The following is an 18689-nucleotide window of genomic DNA, read 5'->3' on the forward strand; positions in this document are numbered from 1 at the left end:
GGGATCTTTCTGGACCAGGGCTCAAACCATGTCCCCTGCATTGGCAGGCGGATTCTTATTAAATAATTGAATGTTGGTGATTAACTCAAATCTCCAGCCCCTCTCCCCTCCCCAGAGGTCAGGGGATAGTGAGTGGGTGGGGCTGAGAGTTCCAACCCAATAATCAAGTCTTGGTCTTTCTGGTGACCAGCATCCAGCCTGAAACTATCCAGGGGCCACCAAGAGTCATTCATTAACATAAATTGAAAGGGCCTTGTTATGAATAACAAAAGACGATCCTATCAGGAAATTCCAAGGGATTTAGGAGCTCTGTCCCAGGAAACAGGGACAAAGATCAATTTACTACGTTTTTATTATGCCACAGTCACTTTTGACTCCTTTTCTATGCTTGTGGCACTTAGGTGGGGAGGAAGCCAGGACACCTGTGGTGAGAACTTCCTGTGGGCACTTGTGGATTTGCTAGGTGAATCCTCTAGGTGTGGTGTAGTGTGGTGTGGTCTTCTATTCCCCTTACATCTCAGGGGGGATGAGCCCCAGGTCAATTTTGGGAGGTGCTGTGGGCTTCCCAATGCTTCATCTCAGGGCACACTCTGCTGGTCCCACCTGCAGTGAGGTGCAGTAGGCTCCAGGAGCTGCCTGGCCCACCATCATCCATCACCACATCAGCTGCTGAGGACTCTTCCCGACATGCATCATTTTATTAGGCATCACAAAATGGTGATTTTTCTAACATTTCTGCATTTCTTAGCTGGAATTCTTTTAAAAGAACTTCCAGTCATCAGCTATTTAATCCCTTCAAATTACAGTTTGTATAGAAAAAAATGGATTAAATATTTGTTCCTTTGCTTTTATTTGCCAATTTTTAGAATGAATTAGTGCCCAAGTAATCTCCAAAGGTGAACATTAGATTTTTTTAAGTATCATCATCAACTCCTGGATGTTTATATATTTGACAAGGACCAAAAAAAAATTAAAAAAAGAAAAAAGAAAACAACCCAGGAAGAAATATTAACTCTATGAAATCATTAATGGTAACTTGAATGGCTTGTTTATGATGGCTTTGTACACTTAAAAAAACTGGAATGCAAAAAAAAAAAAAAAAAAAAAAACTGGAATGCTCACATGGATTTTTATATACAGATATTAATTTACAATTAATTAACGTGCTAAAACATTTTATAATTTGTTTGTACAACCCACACAGATAACATAAAAATTAACTCTGGCCTAGCTTACACAAGCTGATGTATTTAAAACTAATGAGAATTGGGCTTCCCTGGTGGTGCAGTGGTTAAGAATCCACCTGCCAATGCAGGGGACATGGATTCGAGTCCTGGTCCCAGAAGATCCCACATGCCGGGAGCAACTAAGCCCGTGCGCCACAACTGCTGAGCCTGTGCTCTAGAGCCCGAGAGCCACAACTACTGAGTCTGTGTGCCACAACTACTGAAGCCTGCACGCCTAGAGCCCATGCTCCACAACAAGAGAAGCCACCGCAAAGAGAAGCCCGTGCACTGCAACAAAGAGTAGCCCCCGCTCGCCACAACTAGAGAAAGCCTGTGCGCAGCAACAAAGACCCAATGCAGCCAAACATAAATAAAATAAATAATTTTTTTTTTTTTTTTTTTTTTTTTTTTGCGGTACGCGGGCCTCTCACTGCTGTGGCCTCTCCCGTTGCGGAGCACAGGCTCCAGACGCGCAGGCTCAGCGGCCATGGCTCACGGGCCCAGCCGCTCCGCGGCATGTGGGATCTTCCCGGACCGGGGCATGAACCCGTGTCCCCTGCATCAGCAGGTGGACTCTCAACCACTGTGCCACCAAGGAAGCCCTAAAATAAATAAATTTAAAAATAATAATAAATTAAAAAAATAAAACTAATGAGGTTACCTCCTGGTACTTTGATGGTTTATTTTCATATTAAAACCTTTAATGATGTATATTATTTATTGCTATTTTCCCCTAAATGGTCAGTTGATCCCAGGGTAACTCATTAATAATAACAGCTAATTAATGTAAGCCATATAAACATTTATGAAAATTATACAATCATATGTAATTCCATGACAAGTAATATATGTAAATTACCAAAAAAAAAAATCAACCAGGGTATGTGAGGAAGCCACAATGGAATGCAAAGTGTAACAAAAGAAACTAACTATAGTACAAATTACACAAATTACACTGAAGGGGGTGGAAGAGAAGGACTTGCATAAGCAACTTTGGAAACCAGTACTTTCACTGGATACTCTTCTATGCGTTGAGCTCAACTCACAGAAGAACCCAATTCTGTACCCTAGTTAGTAAATGCTTCTCATGGGGCTATATGTTAGAGTTCTAAAATCAGGTTAGGTGGACACTTAAAGGATTTACATCATATAAGCAAATATCATGTTGATAATGAGAGCCAGGTTTCTCACTGTCAGGGAGAGAATTTACAAATAAGGGGAGATGAGAAGGAATCCTATGGAATTGGGTTGGAATCAGAGATATCAGTATGAACTCATGGTTTTTAAAAATGCATATATACAGCTAAATAGATACAGAAATGAATATAGATGTGTATGCATGAATTAGCATATATAGTTCCTAGCTCTGTCATGAGAGGGCTCAGAACCAACAACAGCTCAGTAGCAATGAGCACACCCAATATCCAGATCTTGGTTGCTAAATACCAGTCTCCATAAAAGGAGCCAGGGACTAGAAGGTGAGCCTGGAGCCTCTCCTGGGGCCAGAAAGTCAGGAAGTGCTTTAAAAAGGACATGGCGGTCTTGCCTGGCAGTGCAGCGGTTAAGACTCTGCACTTCCACTGCAAGGGGGTACGGGTTCGATCCCTGGTTGGGGAACTAAGATCCCACATGCTGCGTATAACGCAGCCAAAAAAAAAAGGACACGGCATGTCAAAAGGGCACAGGAGGAATCCTAACAGTCTGAGCAAGAGTTAACAGTTACCAGATTATGACTCATAGAATCAAATAAATACCCACAAGTCCATACTGATGTACATAAGCAAATAAATGGTGAAGGGACTGCTCTTTCTTAGAAAAGAATTCCAATTAATGTTGAAAGAATGGGGGAAATGTAAAAAACTCACCATTAAACACCATAATTAATAATTATTGCATCATAGGATGCTAAAATCAGCAGGCAAAATGAGGTGAGAAACAAGTATTCATTTAGTCTCAAAGTTCTCCTCCAATAAATTTCCAGATTATAAAGGGGAGAAGGATAGCACTACAGTCCAGAAGCCTGGCAGCTCCTACTGAACCACACAAGCAAGGTCACAGCATGGGTAATGAGACAGATAGACCACCATGCTGTACCCCATGGGCAACACTTTCAGTGGTATTCTTGCCTGGAATACATAACCCTGGACTAATCATAACGAGGCAAAACAATCCCCAATGAGACTGATCTTCAAACAGTGTCAAGGTCATGAAAGACACGAAAAGGCTAAGTACTACCAGTTACAGACGACTACAGACATCTTTAGCTCAAGGTAGTGGCCCAGGCATTCCTCTTCCATGTGAACCAGGGAAAGCATTTACAACACAGGCTATTAGGTCAGCTGGCTAAACTTGAATAAGGTCTGTGGTTCAGATAACGGTATTGTTATCAAGTGTTAAGGTCTGATGTAAGATGATGTCCTTATTTTTAAAGACATACACGTGGAGGGATTTAGGGGTATAGTGGCATTCTGCTGCAACTTACTCTCCATCAGTTCAGAAAAAACAGAGAATGAAGAGGAATGGGGTTCCATCTGGGGGTCTGGGTGAGGATCCAGGAATTCTTTGTATGATTCTCACTTCTTTTCTATAAATCTGAATATCAAAATTACAAAATGACACTTAAGAACATGCACAGTTAAATGGAGAAATAGGCTGACTTTAATAGAAATGATTAGGGAAGATGCTAGCTATGTCAATTTCAAGGAGATCACATCATTTCTGATTGAGCATTTCTACAAAATCTAAAGAATACAGGTAATATAAAGAGATCTCTGTATTCATCTTTGTAAAACTGGAGTACAGGCACTCATCATGTTCAACTAAATCAACCTTTTACAATTTTATTTTGTTGAATGTGATGAATGTTGGTGATTATAACAGGACATTCAATTCCATTTAGGCTATGAGTGTTTGCAAGGAAAGGCCTCCAAATTGTCCAGGGAGGAACGTGTTATCCATGATAACTATTATGCAATCCAGACATTTAAAAAAGAAAGATTATAAAGAAAAGGAACTGCAAAGCAAAACCACAATGAGATCCCACTTCACACCCTATCGATGGCTAAAATAGAAAAAATAGACGGCAACTACTGGCAAGGAAGTGGGGAAATTGGAAATTATCACTGCTGTTTGGAATGGAAGGTGGTGCAGCTGCTGTGGAAAGATCCACGACTCCTCAAAAAGTTAAACTTAGTTGCTTTATGACCCAGCAATTCCACTCCACAGGAACTGAAAAGTACCTCCACATAAAAATGTGTACATAGATGCTCACAGCAGCATTATTTCAATAGCCAAAAAGTAGATACAACCCAAATATCTATCAACTGATGAACGGATAAAACAAAATGTGAAATAACCACCACAGGGTATTCGGCAAGAAAAAGGACTGGATACTAACACAGGCTATAACAAGGATGAACCTCAAAGACATTATGCTGAGTAAAGAAGCCAGACACTGAGGTCACATATTGTATAAATCCATTTCTATGAAATGTCCGGAACAGGCAAATCCACAGAGACGGAAAGTGGACAAGTGGAGGCTGAGAGAGGGGAACTGAGGCATGACAGCTAATGGGTTTCTTTTTGGGGTAATGAGAATATTCTGGAATTTGAATGTGGTGGTGGATTTGTGACTCTGTGAATGTAGTAGAATTACTGTAAATGGGTTAACTATGGTATGTCAATTACATGTTAATAAAGCTCTCATTAAAAAAAAAAAATCCTGCAGTAACAAGGGTCTCGTCTGGACAATGCTGGGAAGGCAACTGTTTACATCATTACCCTTTTGTACTGACTGAATGTGTTTTTTTTTCAGTTAAAAAACTAGTGCTCTTAAGAGTACTTCACATTCCATACACATTGAAACAAAAACACAAAAGCCCACTCCATCATCTCTGCTTTTCCATTGTCTATGGATGTCACCCACGTCAGTCTCCAAATGCTAGCCCTGGCGGCCCCTCCCCAGGCCAGGCTGCACCTCTGGTAGATGCCCCCACAGGGCTACTTCCTTCAAAGCCCAGCACAGAAGCCAGTAGTGAGGCCCCACGACCTCTGCCCCCTCCACCCAGCCACGCTTAGGCTCTGGCTTGTCCTGGCGTTCTCACCCCAGGACCTTTGCACTTGCTTTTCTCTCTGCCAGCAAGGCTCCCCTCCAAATATCCAGATGCTCACACCTCCACCTCATCAGCAAAGGCCTCTCCCTACTCCTTACCACCCTCTGCTCTGTTTTCCTACACAGCCTTGTCACCACCTGACATCCTGTATTTCACTTTTCCCACCTTTCCCCCATTGGAATCTACGTTCCAGCAGAACAGAAATGCTCTATGTTCTGCTTCACTTATTTCTATTGTAGTTGTTAGACTGTACTATAATTTCTCATTTTTGTTTCCTGTATTAGAGCCTCAGCTCCCTGCATGCAAGAACAAAACCCTTGCTTAGAGAACTGCTGCTGAGCACAGACATAGCAACGTTCCTCTTCCGGTATTTCAAACCACGTCTGAGTGTGACAACTATTCAACGACTCTGGCACCTTGGCTCCTGCTGGGTTTCACATCACCTGCCAAGGGACAGGGCTGTTCCTCATTATCCACGTTGCTCTGTAAACCACGTGTATCTTTGCTCAATCAAGCAAACGTCAGGAACACACCCAGGAGCTGAGTGGCTCCTCTCCACTTGAGCGTCCCATCAGAGCCCAGAAGCCCCAGTCCCTGTGGGTGTGCCACCCTACCTGGCGCTGGCTTTCTTCTCAACACCTTTGAAACTCCTGAAGACTAACTGACCAGCCAGGCGAGGCGTGTTGCCACTCCTGGACCAATCACTGAGCTTTCCACTCAGACCACATGGTGGGAGGTGGGCTGGGGCGCATCCCAGTGGGGGCCTGACCCAGCAACAGGGAGAGCCCCATCCACCCGGTCTGTGAGACTGCAATCCAGCGTCTGAGCAAAGAACGTGAAGGAGAAAACGTGCAAGAGCACCAAGTCTATTTCATCCTTTCACTCATTCGACCAGTATTGTGGGGGATGAAGTGCTATCACGGGGACACCCAGCGCTGCCCTCAAGTGACCAGGAGCCCGATTTGCCTTGGAGCACAGAAGCTGCCCCTGCACACTCACCAGTCCCTTCTTTCCAAGAGTATCCCTACGTGAACAGCAAAGCACATGGTCCTCCAGCCCTTGAAGTAATGTGAGGTTTCCCATTCCACAAATAAGGAGACTGAGGATTAAAGTGATGGGGAGGCTTCTCTCAGCTCCCTGCCCAAACACAGGCTTTTTGACTCAGTCGCCTCCCCACCACAGGCCTCCAGCAACCATGACGTCACCCCCTCCCTAGGCCTGTCGCCTCCAGCTAGTGTCCCCAAGCCAATTTCCAGGTCAGACACATCCAGCTCAAAGCAACTCTCGTTTGGGTCCACATCTGGACGCCTACCCACATCCGGTGTTTCTGCCCACTTGGACCCACCACTGAGCACGGCCCCTGTCCTTGGCCTGCTTTCTTCCTGAAACTTTCTCTTCACTAACGACATCTTCCTCCCATGCAGCACCCCTTGGCCACCTCTCACGATGCCCCACAAGCCCCCAAATCCTGGCCATCACTAGCTCTAAACACCTGAGCCAACAGCCCACGGCTCCCCATCCCAGGGGCCACTAGTCCCCCCATTTAAAGCCTCTGGCCTGGGCCCAGCGCACCTCTCAGTCAGGTGCTCTTCAGCTTCCAGGCGGAGCGGAGAAAGATGTCCTACCGCCTCTCCCAACATCCAGAAAGCAGTCTCCTTGCCTGGAACGTGCCTGCTTAGCCCAAGGCCACCTCCTCAGGGATGCTGCCCAGCTCTGCCCAGATGGTCCGACCTCTACCACACCCACCCCTCATGACCACGGCACCTAAAGCCAGGCCCTGGACGATCCCTTTCCCGTTAGACTGGGCTCCTCTGAGGGCAGGGATGAGTCACCTCACCCATCTTTCCATTAAGTGCCTGACATGGCTCAGGCAGCTCAAGTGGCAGCCGCTGGCTCTGCAGTGATAGCTCGGTAACTGAGTTAAAAGGGCCACCCCTTAATCACACCCCTTCCTCGTGATTCACTCCAGCTCCATCCCAAACATGGAAGCCTGGAAGCCTCCCGAGTTGCGGGCCATGGCAGCTGCCTCCGGAAGAACCGATGGCTGCCATAAGGCTGGGGTGACTCTGAGCTCCATTCTGCAGGCCCCCACCCACCCCTTCCCACAGTCTATTCTCAAAAAGCTGTCACCATGTTCTAACCAGCCCAGCATCAGGTGATAAAGGTTCCCCCTCCCACCCCACCCTGGAATGTACCTGTGAGCCACAGAACCACGACCCTGTGAGTAGCTCACAGGCATGCCCTCAGGAGAGGGGGCACAAAGGGGTGTCCGTGGCCTGCATCCCACAGGGATCTCGGCCCCTCCTGAACCACAGAAACTGCATGGCAAGTCACTGGCGTTCGAGCATGTGACGTCACTGTCCAGCTCTATCCTGTCCCAGGAGTGGTCCAGATGGGCACCCGTGTCTGCCAGCCCCTCCAGTTCTCTGCAGATCAAGTTATATTCTTCCGCAGCTCCCACTAGCTACATCACCAACTACGTAACTAAGAAAACACCCTAACACAGTGCTCCTTCCTTGATGACACAAAAGACGAGAAACACGAGGGGATTATGTTGCAAAGTCAGAACTGCTAAATCACATTTCTGAGAACCAGAGCATCAGAAGGAAAGGAACAGTTTAACCCAGAAGCCATCTGAAATCTGGCAGAAACACAGGGCACCCCGCCCTTCCCCACCCTGCCCCTCACCTGGCAGTGCAGGCAGTGCACAGGCAGCTGCAGGCGGAGGACCACTGCTCCACATCCTCCCACCTACCGAGGTTGGGGGTGGAGAGAAAGGAGTTCGGATCTGCGGGAACAGAGGTGGGAGAGCGGCAGCCACCATCCTCCTGCAGGACTAACTCCAACCTGCAGGCCAAGTGCCATGTGCCTGGCAGGCCTGCCCCATTTCCTCCTCAGATCCTGTGTCCCTCCTGCCCGCCAGACCATACCAGAGTCCTGGCCCAGGTGAGGACTCCAAGAGTGAAATGAATTGAACAGTTCCAGTTCTACACACATTTCTATTTTATTATGGCAAAGGTGAAAACACCACCTTCTCCACAACAGCAACCAGTAAAATTTATCCCAAAAATAACTCAGTACAAAACAGGTCTGTTTCAGAATTTAAAAAGGAAAAAAAAAAAAAAAAAAAAAGGAAAAAAAAAAAAAAAGAAACCTTTACATGAATTTTAAATCCTATATTTAAACATAAAAGAAACAAATCCATCATTGGCCACACAGCCCTAGTCTGTCACCCCTCCCACCAGGGAGCACGGACGAGACTTCCGGGTCCTGGTCCATGCACGGATTTGCCGGTCTGTTTAACTGGTGTCCATCTGAAACAGAGGAAGAGAGGTTCTCGCTCAAAATGAGGTCCTCGTCCAGTTGGTCTTTGACCGGCCCCCACCCAGTCTTCCTCTGGGACTTACTCTTGCATTATAAGCATCCAGCTGGGCGTCCAATTCCTCTGCAGAAAGCTGCTGCTTTGAACTCCTGCCGGTTCCTCTGCCTCTGCCCCGGCTGCCTCCACGGGTGCCTCTCCGGGTGCCACCGCCACCACCAAAACCTCCCGAACCACGGTTTCTAGTCATCCCGCCTCTGTTTACACTAGCAAAAAAAAGGGAACTTGCTCACGAGCCTGGAGAGGCCTGCGGGGTAAGTGGACACCCACGGGCCAGCCCTGCCCAGAGGCCCCAAACTCACCTCTGTGCAGGTCTCCGCTGTGTGTCAATCTGTGAGGTGACGAGCTGAATGTTCATGGGGCGGCCTGTGGCAGAGAACACAAGAGGGCCAGCTCCTGTTAGAGGGCTCTGAGGCCTGCTGGTGGCACACACCCTGGCCTCCATGCAAGCACTAGAAAGGGGCGCTGTGCATCTCAATGCTCCCAACAAGAGCAACAGCCTGGAGATGTTGGTGGGAGAACGAAATGTTGCCAACAACAGCCCCACCAGCGCCTCCTTGCTCCTTCTCACCCAGCGTAGGTGGGTGTGTCAGGTGTCGGGGTGCTCACAAGCGGAAAAGTACCTTTGTCTCTACGACTACAGCCCCGTACTCAGAGGTGTACTATGGTGGTTCTGAGAAGGCTTCACAGAAGTGAATCTTCCGGAAGGAGCTGAAGGAGGGGAGGGACGTAGCTTGCTGGATGGGGGTTCACAAGAGGTTGGTCCAGATGTACGGGGTAGCATGAGAAGTGGCAGAATGGAAGAGAGAGACAAAGGGGCGAATGCAAAGTGTCCTCAGGTACAGGGTGTCCTACTCCTGCAGGGCTGGGGCCAGCCCCAGGCTCCACAAACTGGCTACAGTGTTGTAGCCTTTCTGGGCCGATCCCAAACGCACCATCCAAAGGGACACCGTTGTACTGTTTCATAGCTTTTAGTGCATCTGCCTTCCGCTCAAAGTGCACATCAGCTGTTCCTAAACTGCGGCCGGATCGGTCGTAGTGCACAGCAGCCTTCTTCAGAGTTCCAAATTCAGCAAAGAGTTCCTGAGAGTCAGAAAGAGCAGTTGTCAGCAAAGCAGTTTTTCTTCTGGCGCCCCAGGGACACTCCTTGGAAGTGTGAACTGCTTTGGGGTATTTCCCTGGGAGGCAGACATACATGTTGGGGGCAGGGCAGTGGTAGTGGGATCTGGGGTATGGGATGGGACAGGTGGGACAACGATTTCCAAGAGCAGTTGGGCCCGAGGGCTCCTGCCCACTTGGGGACCTGACATCTGCACCACGATGCAGGTAAAGGATCACAAAGCCCACCAGTGAAGGGCACAAGATTAAGTCGCTATCTTCTTCAAAAAGGAAAGTTTACAACACACCCAAGGACTGTGCCAAGAAGCAGCAAAGGTCAAGATCACAGAGCAAGGGGCTCTATCCACTTGTGGACCAGCTCCAAGGGCCCGCTGACTGGGAGCCCTGACCCAGCCCCTCCCCCAGGGCAGATTCTGGCTCACCTTTCCCTCTCCTCCTACTCAAGCCTGCCGCAAAGCCTGAAGTCAAGCGCTGCCATGGAAACTGCCCTGACCTCAGGCAGGCTGGGAGTTGGAGAGGGAACCCAGAGTGTGGGGCTACTCCGGCCGCAGGCACACAGCGGGAAGTGGAGTTCACCAAAAGCGGTTTCCAGTGGATGCCAGAAACCACCTTAAAAAAAGTGTTGAGACACTGTGAGTGCTCACCGGCCTTGCTCTGTCCTCCCACGGTAAAGTAAAGTGGCTGGGCTCCGGGAAATTGAACCCAGGAAGGCCCAGTACCCTGACCCAGCCATCTCCTGGACTGACCCCCAAGATACCACTATAGAAAGCAAATTTAAATGCCTTTGGGCTTCAATCAAAGGGGAAAAAAAGAAAGAAAGAAAGAAAAAAAAAGGAAAAGAAAAAGAAAAGAAAGAAGAAAACGAAGTTTCAACCAAAGATGAGTTCGAGAATCATGCCACTAACAAAACCCAGGGAATGAAAATAAGTGAGAATAAGACAGGGAACAAAATTCCATATAAGACATAGGCCTTAAGGCAAATGGAGCCAGAGTGACGCTGGCACCATCCTGCTTCTGTGCTTTGTCAGTTCTACCAAAGAAAGGCTTTCTCCTCCCAACAAACCGTTAAAACAGGCACAAAGTAAACAAGGCAAATAGCCTAATTCTTTCAATAACACAGGAACGACACACATTCAACCAAGCTTCTGTTAGAAAAGCTCAGGCAAAGGGCCTTCATCCACAGAACACGTCTTAGTAACGAAGAGCAGCGGCTCCTCAGACTAACCTGGGGGCCTGTCTTCCAGCACAAACTGACCCACTGGTCAGACTTTCAACTCTAGCTTGACCTCTGCTTTGCATTCCTGGAGCCCCTTACAGGGAACAGTGGCTAGCCCTTGGGTGCCTGGGAGGGCTCACTGTCCTAAGGTGGGTGGGGATTCAGGGCTACGTCCCAAACACCACAATCAATTCCGTGCGGGGTGACCTGCCCACCGAGAAGCTCCAGTCCCTTACCTGAATATCAGCGTCAGACACTCCAAAATCCAGATTTGACACCAGCAATTTCCCACCGGTCTCCACGCCGGCACCACCCCCAAAACCGCTATCGAAAAGGTCATGTTGCCATTTGTCAGGAAGTTGTTTCGGCTAAAGAAAAAGGAAAGAGAAGAACAGAAAGAGACCCGTGAGTCTCACTCCAGGGCTGGCCCTCGACCTCACGGTCATAGCAAGACCCTCCCCCATCACGGCAGGAAGGAAGGCGCGTAGAAGACCCGCAGCCCCCGCTTCCCGCCCACGCCAGGCCGCAGCCGACCGTCGGGGCCACACGTCCCGCAACTTTTCACTTCCCTCCACCTAACTTCCCGTCTCCCGGGCGGTCGCGCCAACGGCCCTTCGGCCCCCGGCGCCACGAGGCCGGGCGACCAGCCAAGACAAAGGCCGCCGGGGTCTCCTCCTTGGAGCCCGGACGGCGCGCGACCTCCCCGTCCGCTCGGCCGGCCGGCGCCCGCGCCCCTCAGCCCGGTTGGCCGGCTGGTCGCCCGCCCCTGCGCCGCGCCGCCGGCCCGTTCCCCTGCCGCGGCCCGCCGCCCGGCCTCCGCACTCACCCTGCTGTAGGGCGCCGGCCGGTTTCTGCCGCCGCCGCCCGCCGCGCCGCGGGCGATGGCCGGCCGGTTCCGAATGGGTCCGCCGCCTCGGTTCACTCGCGCAGCGGCCTGCGCCCCGCCTCCGCGGCCGCCCTGGGAGCCGGCCCGGCCGCGGCCCCTGCCCCCGCCGCGGCCGCCTCGCTGGCTCCGGTTCAGTTTAATGATGTCGTCCAGAGACATATCCATTTTGTCGGCCATGGCGGGCGCGGAATCGGCCTCGGCTGGAGCCCGCGCGTCAGCACGTCGGGGCGTCACTTCCTGCGCCGCGCGGGGTTTTCCGGTGCCGCGTCCTCGGAGCGGCCGTGGATTGGCTGTGGGTCGGTGGTGTCGGCGAGGAGCGAGGCGGCGCGTGCGCGCTGGGCCAAGGGGCTCGGCGGGCGCCGCTGAGAATTGCCGGGCCGCGGCCGCAGCCGTTTACCTACGTTCCCGCGCGGCGCCGGCGCTGCCAACTGAAGGCGGGTTGGGCAGCGCGCGATTAGGTCTGCGGGGGTGAGGCCGTTGGGGCGGGGCCGGGCGTGCCGACCCTCCCTTGCTCCTCCCTTGCCCCTCCCCCACCGCACTCAGACCCCACACCCCAGTCCCGCGGCGGGGAGGGGGTGCGGCTTGCGCGACCTGGCCCGGGGTTGTTACGGCGTGACCTCATAGAGAGCGGGCATGGGTCTCCATCTCTCACCCCATCAGTCATGTCCCTTTCGGAAGTTGCGCAGAGCACGTTTTTGCAATTGTTAACGGAATCCGACGCGCTTTTCTCTGGACGCCCGCGCAGAAGTGAGGTGTTGCCAGACGCCTTGAGCGTCCCGGTCTCCCGAGGAGTCGGTCCCAGCCCCAGCCCCCTTGTAGACAGCTTGTGCTGCCCTTCGGCGGCGACTCCTGCCTGCGCTGACCCTCTGGCTCGGGGCGGCACTCCTTCTTTGGCTCCCAAGTGCTGTAGCTCTGAAGACTCAACGGAGGCTGGTGGTCTCTTTCCTCCCCTCAGGCTTCCCGCGCCATGAAGGTGAAGATCAAGTGCTGGAACGGCGTGGCCACTTGGCTCTGGGTGGCCAACGACGAGAACTGCGGCATCTGCCGGATGGCCTTCAATGGTTGTTGCCCTGACTGTGAGTGCCCCCTGCCCGCTCTCTCTCGAGCTTTGCCTACCCTCCGGCTTTGGCGTGTCCCTAGAAATACCTGCACAGCGTCCCTGGGGTTTGGTTTCCTTTCCCCAGGAAAAGTTAATAGAGAAAAGCCAGGCTATTTGGGCCCATATTTGTACAAAGACCCTGTCAAAAGTTTTGTAAGAAAAAGAGCACAGCTTCCTATCCTGATGGAAGTCGTTATGAGACACGTAGAACAAAAAAGTTGTGTTAAAACCTTTTATTTGAAAATTCTCAAGCGAACACAAAAACGTAACGTTATAAGGTCATCCCCCATGCAGCACATAGAGCAATGAGTAACATGTGTCCGTATTTGTTTATTTTTGCCCAGATTTTTTTTTTTTTTTTTTTTTTTTTCGGTACGCGGGCCTCTCACTGCTGTGGCCTCTCCCGTTGCGGAGCACAGGCTCCGGACGCGCAGGCTCAGCGGCCATGGCTCACGGGCCCAGTCGCTCCGCGGCATGTCGGATCCTCCTGGACTGGGGCACGAACCCGTGTCCCCTGCATCGGCAGGCGGACTCTCAACCACTGAGCCACCAGGGAAGCCCTGCCCAGATGTTTTAAAGTTAATGCTAAATGTGAAGCCTCACCCCGCTCACTTCAGCTGCGTCTCTAAATGTAGTGCTGACTTTTACCCACAACTGTTTGTCACATCAGATAACATGACGATAGTTCTTAACTGTTGCCCCTCATTCCTAGTCCTTGTTCAGATTTCTTTAGTTGTTTCCAAATGTGTTTTTATTATTGGGTGGTGTGAGCCAGGACCCAAGGTGTGATCACTTTGTCCCTTTGCTACGTAATCTAGAACAGTTCTGTTTCGAGTTCTCTCTCCCTTTTTATTTTTATTTTTTATTTATTTATTTATTTAGTGTTATGCGGGCTTCTCACTGTTGTGGCCTCTCCCGTTGCGGAGCACAGGCTCCGGACGCTCAGGCTCAGCGGCCATGGCTCACGGGCCCATCGGCAGGCGGACTCTCAACCATTGCGCCACCAGGGAGGCCCTCTCTCTCCCTTTTTAAAAAAGAGATCTAATTCTTTCAGAAAGTGTTGTCTTGCAGAATGCCTGCGTTCGGGTTTTATCAGACTTCTTCTTGGTGGTGTCTTTTGCATTATTCCTTTGTCCCCACTGTATTCTGTGAAGTGAAAGTGTTTGGTTATATATTTGGGTCAGAATTTTTGCACCAGATTTTTGCACCAGTGAATTTAGTTTTTAGTCAGACCCAAGTGAAAGGATCTGAGGCTTTGCCTAGGGGACAAGGGTGGTCCCAAGAGAGAAGTGGGACTTGGGGACTGCTGAGAAGTCAGGGACCAGGCCTGTCACTGTGGGGCTGTGAGCATTGGAATAATCATAGGTTTTTGTTTCTTACCATGAAATTGAAATCATTGAATCTTAGTGCAAATATCATTTTATCTTAGTCTTAATCTTTACATCTCCTGAGAGGAAATCTCATCACCCAGGGGCTAGTCTATCCTGATTTAATCAAACAGGTGGGATATAATCTTAGGAAATCAGTGATTGGCTCTACTTGATGAGGTTTTACATAACAGGGAAGGAAAGTAGAAGCACAAGGTCTGGCTTGGTTTAATCCATTTAAAACCACCCTTCCTAAGGGTACAGCACAGGCTGTGGGTAGGTACTTGCAACTTCCTCAGCAGCAGATTGTGACCTCAGAACAGAAAAGTCCTCGGAAGCATTTATGTGGCCATGCCCTTGGCCTAATGTGGGCCAGTGAGCCTTTGTGTCAGAGATGGGACCAGGGGCCGCATCCCAGTGTGCGGTGCTTGCTCACGTGTGCTGGCTGCTAGGAAGAGGGGGTTTAGAGTCTGAACTTTGGACCTGCTGGTTACGAGGTTAGAGTGAGCCAGTTGTAATGAGCAAAGTGTTGGGCTAGCCCAGGGCGCTTTCTATACAGATCAAGTGACACTGGGTTTCTCTGCTGAAATGGAACTCTTGTGGAGAATCCAGAGTGACTCAGGCTGTCATAAATCTGCTCCTCGGCCCCGGGCTTTGGGAGTGAAAGTCTTGTTAAGAAGATTCCACCGGCACTGGCATGAGTCACTGTTGGCTTGCACTTGTGCTCTCAGATGCCCCGGCGGGCTGCCCCCAGGAGCCCTGCCTCAGACGGAGAGGATGGCTGGGTCCCCCCCCCAAAGGGCTGGCTGGCCCCTGCTCAGCCTCTTCCAGACTGTTTGTAAGGACTCTAATGTGTTAGGGGTGATTCCAAGCATAGTTCTGCTGAGGTTGGAGAGACCCTGGGTGGGTGGGAACCAATATAAATCAGGTGTCACACCCTGTGGGCTCCTGGCACAGAGTCCTACTCACCCCACCGCCCTGGCCTGGGAAGCAGAGTGAGTTAGATCGTTTTGTATTTGCCAAGTAAATTATTTTCTGGTTGTTTTGTCATAAAAGTTTCAGAAAGGGCGTGGCATTTCGATATTGAAAGGATTTTTTTTAAAGATTGAGGAACACTGCTCCAAACCAAAGAGTAGAAAGATGGAAGTGCCCATCCCTTCTGACTCCATGGGGTGTAGGTATCACTGTGGGGCAGGGGCTGCTTGGGAATTGGGAAGGAGCTGCATGTTTTCAGCAGACGTTGAAGGATATATAAGACCTGGCACCCATACCAGCCTCCTGGTCGGCCTGCTCCCTTCAGGCAGTGGCATCTGCCTTCATGAGTCGTGTGGCCCTGGCTTCCTGTCTGTCAGATTGGGTGACGGAGGCTGCGGGAGCACCGTGAGGTTGGACGAGAGCACAGGCCAGGTTCCCAGCCGCTTGTGCAGCTCGGAGCAGGTGCTACATTAGGTTTTGAGAGCATTGTCATGAGGCTCAGCCATTGTGTTACCTCTTTAACGCATCGTACAGTCAGCTGTCCCTGTGTTTGGTGCCAAGAGTGAGGACCAGGACCACAGGTGACCAGACCAGCCCTGTGGTCACAGGGGTTCAGACCTGCACTTAGGAACCACTTCGTGGACAAGATGTACCCTGTTCACCCTGGCTTTTCCAGCTGGTCCACTGTGTTTATGCACTAGTGACATCTGGATACAGCTCGTGCTTGATAGGCGTGAAGGGCCCCCAGGGCAATGATTTGGGGGAATGACACCCCTAAGAGAGGGTGGAGGAAGCAAGCTGCAGCTCCTCAATGCTCTTGGGGACCTGACTCAAGGCTGGGGGAGGTCATTGTGCTCTGCTGGCACCAGCTGCGTGATGGGGTTTTCTAGATTCTTGAAAATCAGAGAGAGGCTAGTTTCTCTTGATGACAGGCAGTGTAGCCTGTCCTCTCTGTGCCAGGCCCTCTCCACGGAGGTAGAATTTCCAGGTGTGTGGGGTGGAGTGCCAGCAGCAGGTACCCTGGGCCTTGGAGATAGGACCCTTTTAGGCTAGAAACGGAAAGGAAATGGAAGGTAGTGCTGTGTCACTCCCAGCTGCCACCAGCCTGGGCCATAAGCACCTCAGTGTCCCCAGCCCACTCCCTGGTACTGCTCTGGGTCCCTGCTGCCTAGGGAAGGAGCCGTCTAGGTCCCAAGACCCCAGCCCACTTCACCTTGATCAAGAGGAATGGTTCACCGCTCAGAGGCGGGTCACCTCTGCGGGCTCCTTGACACACTGATGTAACCTTCTTGGCATCACAGGTGCCAGGTGATAGTGGCAGAGCTGTGGTGTGTCTGCAGATGGGCCCAGCCCCTGGGAGGCCAGCGGGCGGGGATGTGGGCCAGGCCAGAGCTGTTCCTGCCGCTGAGCTCCCTGAGCTGCGCCCCCTTGGGAGGGGAGAGTGGAAGCAGGAGCAGCCTGGGTGGGCTTTGCAGATGTTTACCTGGGGCAGCTGCGTGGCAGAATCCGTGGTTTCACTCCTGAAACCTGTCCTCTCAGACACGAGGCCACCCTGGGTGCACATCCCCCACCTGGCTTGTCCCGAGCTCTGTGACTCACTGGTCCTCTCATCCCTCCCGCAGGCAAGGTGCCAGGTGACGACTGCCCGCTGGTGTGGGGCCAGTGCTCGCACTGCTTCCACATGCACTGCATCCTCAAGTGGCTCAACGCGCAGCAGGTGCAGCAGCACTGCCCCATGTGCCGCCAGGAGTGGAAGTTCAAGGAGTGAGGCTGCACTGCCCTACTCCCCCCTCGCCCTGAGACGGCCCCACCCCCACAGTGGCTCTGGGTGGCCATGGTCTTCACTGGGACAGTCCCCTTTGGGCTGTGACAGGGTTGAAATGAGGACTGGAGCTGCGTTTGTTTTTTTCCATCACAACATTGACACTTTTATCCAATAAGTAAAACTCATTAAATCACATGAGCCTGGCCGGAGGCCTCCCGTTGCTTGTTTTCTTGGTGCTGAGGCTGCCTTGGTGTGCGCTGAAATGAAAAGTCTCATGAATAAACATCTCGATGTGTTTCCGCGAGGCCCTGAGTCACATCCCCTGGAGGAGAAGGAGCTTGGGATCAGCCAGAGGAGCTGGGGCAGGAGGGACGGGCTCAGCGGCTTGAAGAGCCTAGCCATGCGGAGGCCTGGGGACCACTCTTAAGGCTGGTTGTTAGGACCCTGGCTGGACACAGCTGGTGGCCACTGCTGTGGTTCCTCCCGCCGGTGGGCCTTCCCTGAGCAGGTGCTGGTGGTGCTGAAACGGCTCTGCCAAGACAGCAGCTGTGATGGGTTTTCTTGATCCCTTTCTCCCCTGCTCCAACTGAAAGCCAGCTCCTTGTCAGGGCTGATGTCCTTGACATTAGGATATGTGTCTGCAGGTGTCTGAAGGTCTCCCTTCCTAGGGAAGGACAGCCCTTGGGACATCTTTGAGCACTTCTGTTCCACCACAGCTCCCATGGGGTGGTGGCCGCTGGGGGGCAGCGGTCCCAGACCTAATGGTCTTGTGCAGCTTCTGGATGGAGACTGCTGCAGGCTGCATGTCTTGTGAGCACTGGCTCCTTCCAGTCTATTCTCGATGACCTCCCCCCTCGGGGCCACTGTCCTGTAGCTGGTTGCTGAGCACGTTTATACTACTCCACCTGTCCCCAGTCCCCAGGCGAGAAGACTGGGCAGTGCATGGTCACCCATGTGGTACCATGCTTCCCATCTGAACATTGTGCCCAGAGGAAAGGAAGCCCTCACAGAACCTGGAGGTCATGTGCTCATTGCCCAGAAACCCAACTGCCAGGGCCCTTGTGCTGGTGTCTGTCCTGGGAAGGCACGTGGCCAGGATGTTTGGAAAGTGTCAGCAGGAGGACGGGCGGCTGAGTAAGCCTAATGGCTGACGTCACCTGCTATGTGCTCTCCATCTTGGACCCTTGGGTTCAGCCTCCTGGGTGCTCCTATTTAGCTGCCAGGTTCTAGGCAGCACCTCTACTCTAGGGGCCTGTCTACACTGTGTCTGGATCCAGGGTCACCAAGGAGTTCACAAACCAGTAGGAAGACCAGCCCTCACTGGGAAGTGGGCTATGGCAACTGTAGAGGATCCTACTGGGGGGCCTGGCCTCCATCTGGCCTACCCCCAGTCCGCCTCCCCTCCCTGGAGTTCTTCCTTCCCTGGGGAATGCTCTCCTGTGACAGGAAGTACCCACATGCCTGGGGTGCCAGACCCTGAGCCCAGCCTCCAGGCTTTTAGCCTTCGTGCACTGGGACAGGTGCACTCACCCCAGAGGGGTCCAC

The 18689-nt window shown here is 51.6% G+C and overlaps 2 protein-coding genes across 4 annotated transcripts; one reads left to right on the top strand and one right to left on the bottom strand.

The window, feature by feature from the left end:
* Window positions 1-8317: 8317 nt before the first annotated feature.
* On the bottom strand, window positions 8318-12267 carry ALYREF (Aly/REF export factor). The gene is made up of 6 exons (XM_081219952.1): window positions 11879-12267; window positions 11289-11420; window positions 9653-9800; window positions 9020-9083; window positions 8746-8923; window positions 8318-8652 (listed from the first exon to the last, which is right to left on the bottom strand). Exons 1-6 carry the CDS (start codon window positions 12113-12115, stop codon window positions 8638-8640), a joined length of 774 nt encoding a protein of 257 aa, XP_081076078.1. The 5' UTR covers window positions 12116-12267; the 3' UTR covers window positions 8318-8637.
* Window positions 12255-17349, top strand: ANAPC11 (anaphase promoting complex subunit 11). 3 transcript variants are annotated; one of them, XM_081219961.1, is made up of 3 exons: window positions 12255-12372; window positions 12894-13014; window positions 17002-17349. In XM_081219961.1, exons 2-3 carry the CDS (start codon window positions 12906-12908, stop codon window positions 17145-17147), a joined length of 255 nt encoding a protein of 84 aa, XP_081076087.1. In that variant the 5' UTR covers window positions 12255-12372; window positions 12894-12905; the 3' UTR covers window positions 17148-17349. The 3 variants fall into 3 exon arrangements, with proteins under 3 accessions (XP_081076087.1, XP_081076085.1, XP_081076086.1); XM_081219959.1 differs by having other exon boundaries at window positions 12256-12396; XM_081219960.1 differs by having other exon boundaries at window positions 12270-12406.
* The last annotated feature ends 1340 nt before the right edge of the window (window positions 17350-18689 follow it).

Source organism: Mesoplodon bidens, assembly GCF_964165515.1.
Source record: "Mesoplodon bidens genome assembly, chromosome: 19".
Taxonomy (NCBI): Eukaryota; Metazoa; Chordata; class Mammalia; order Artiodactyla; family Ziphiidae; genus Mesoplodon; species Mesoplodon bidens.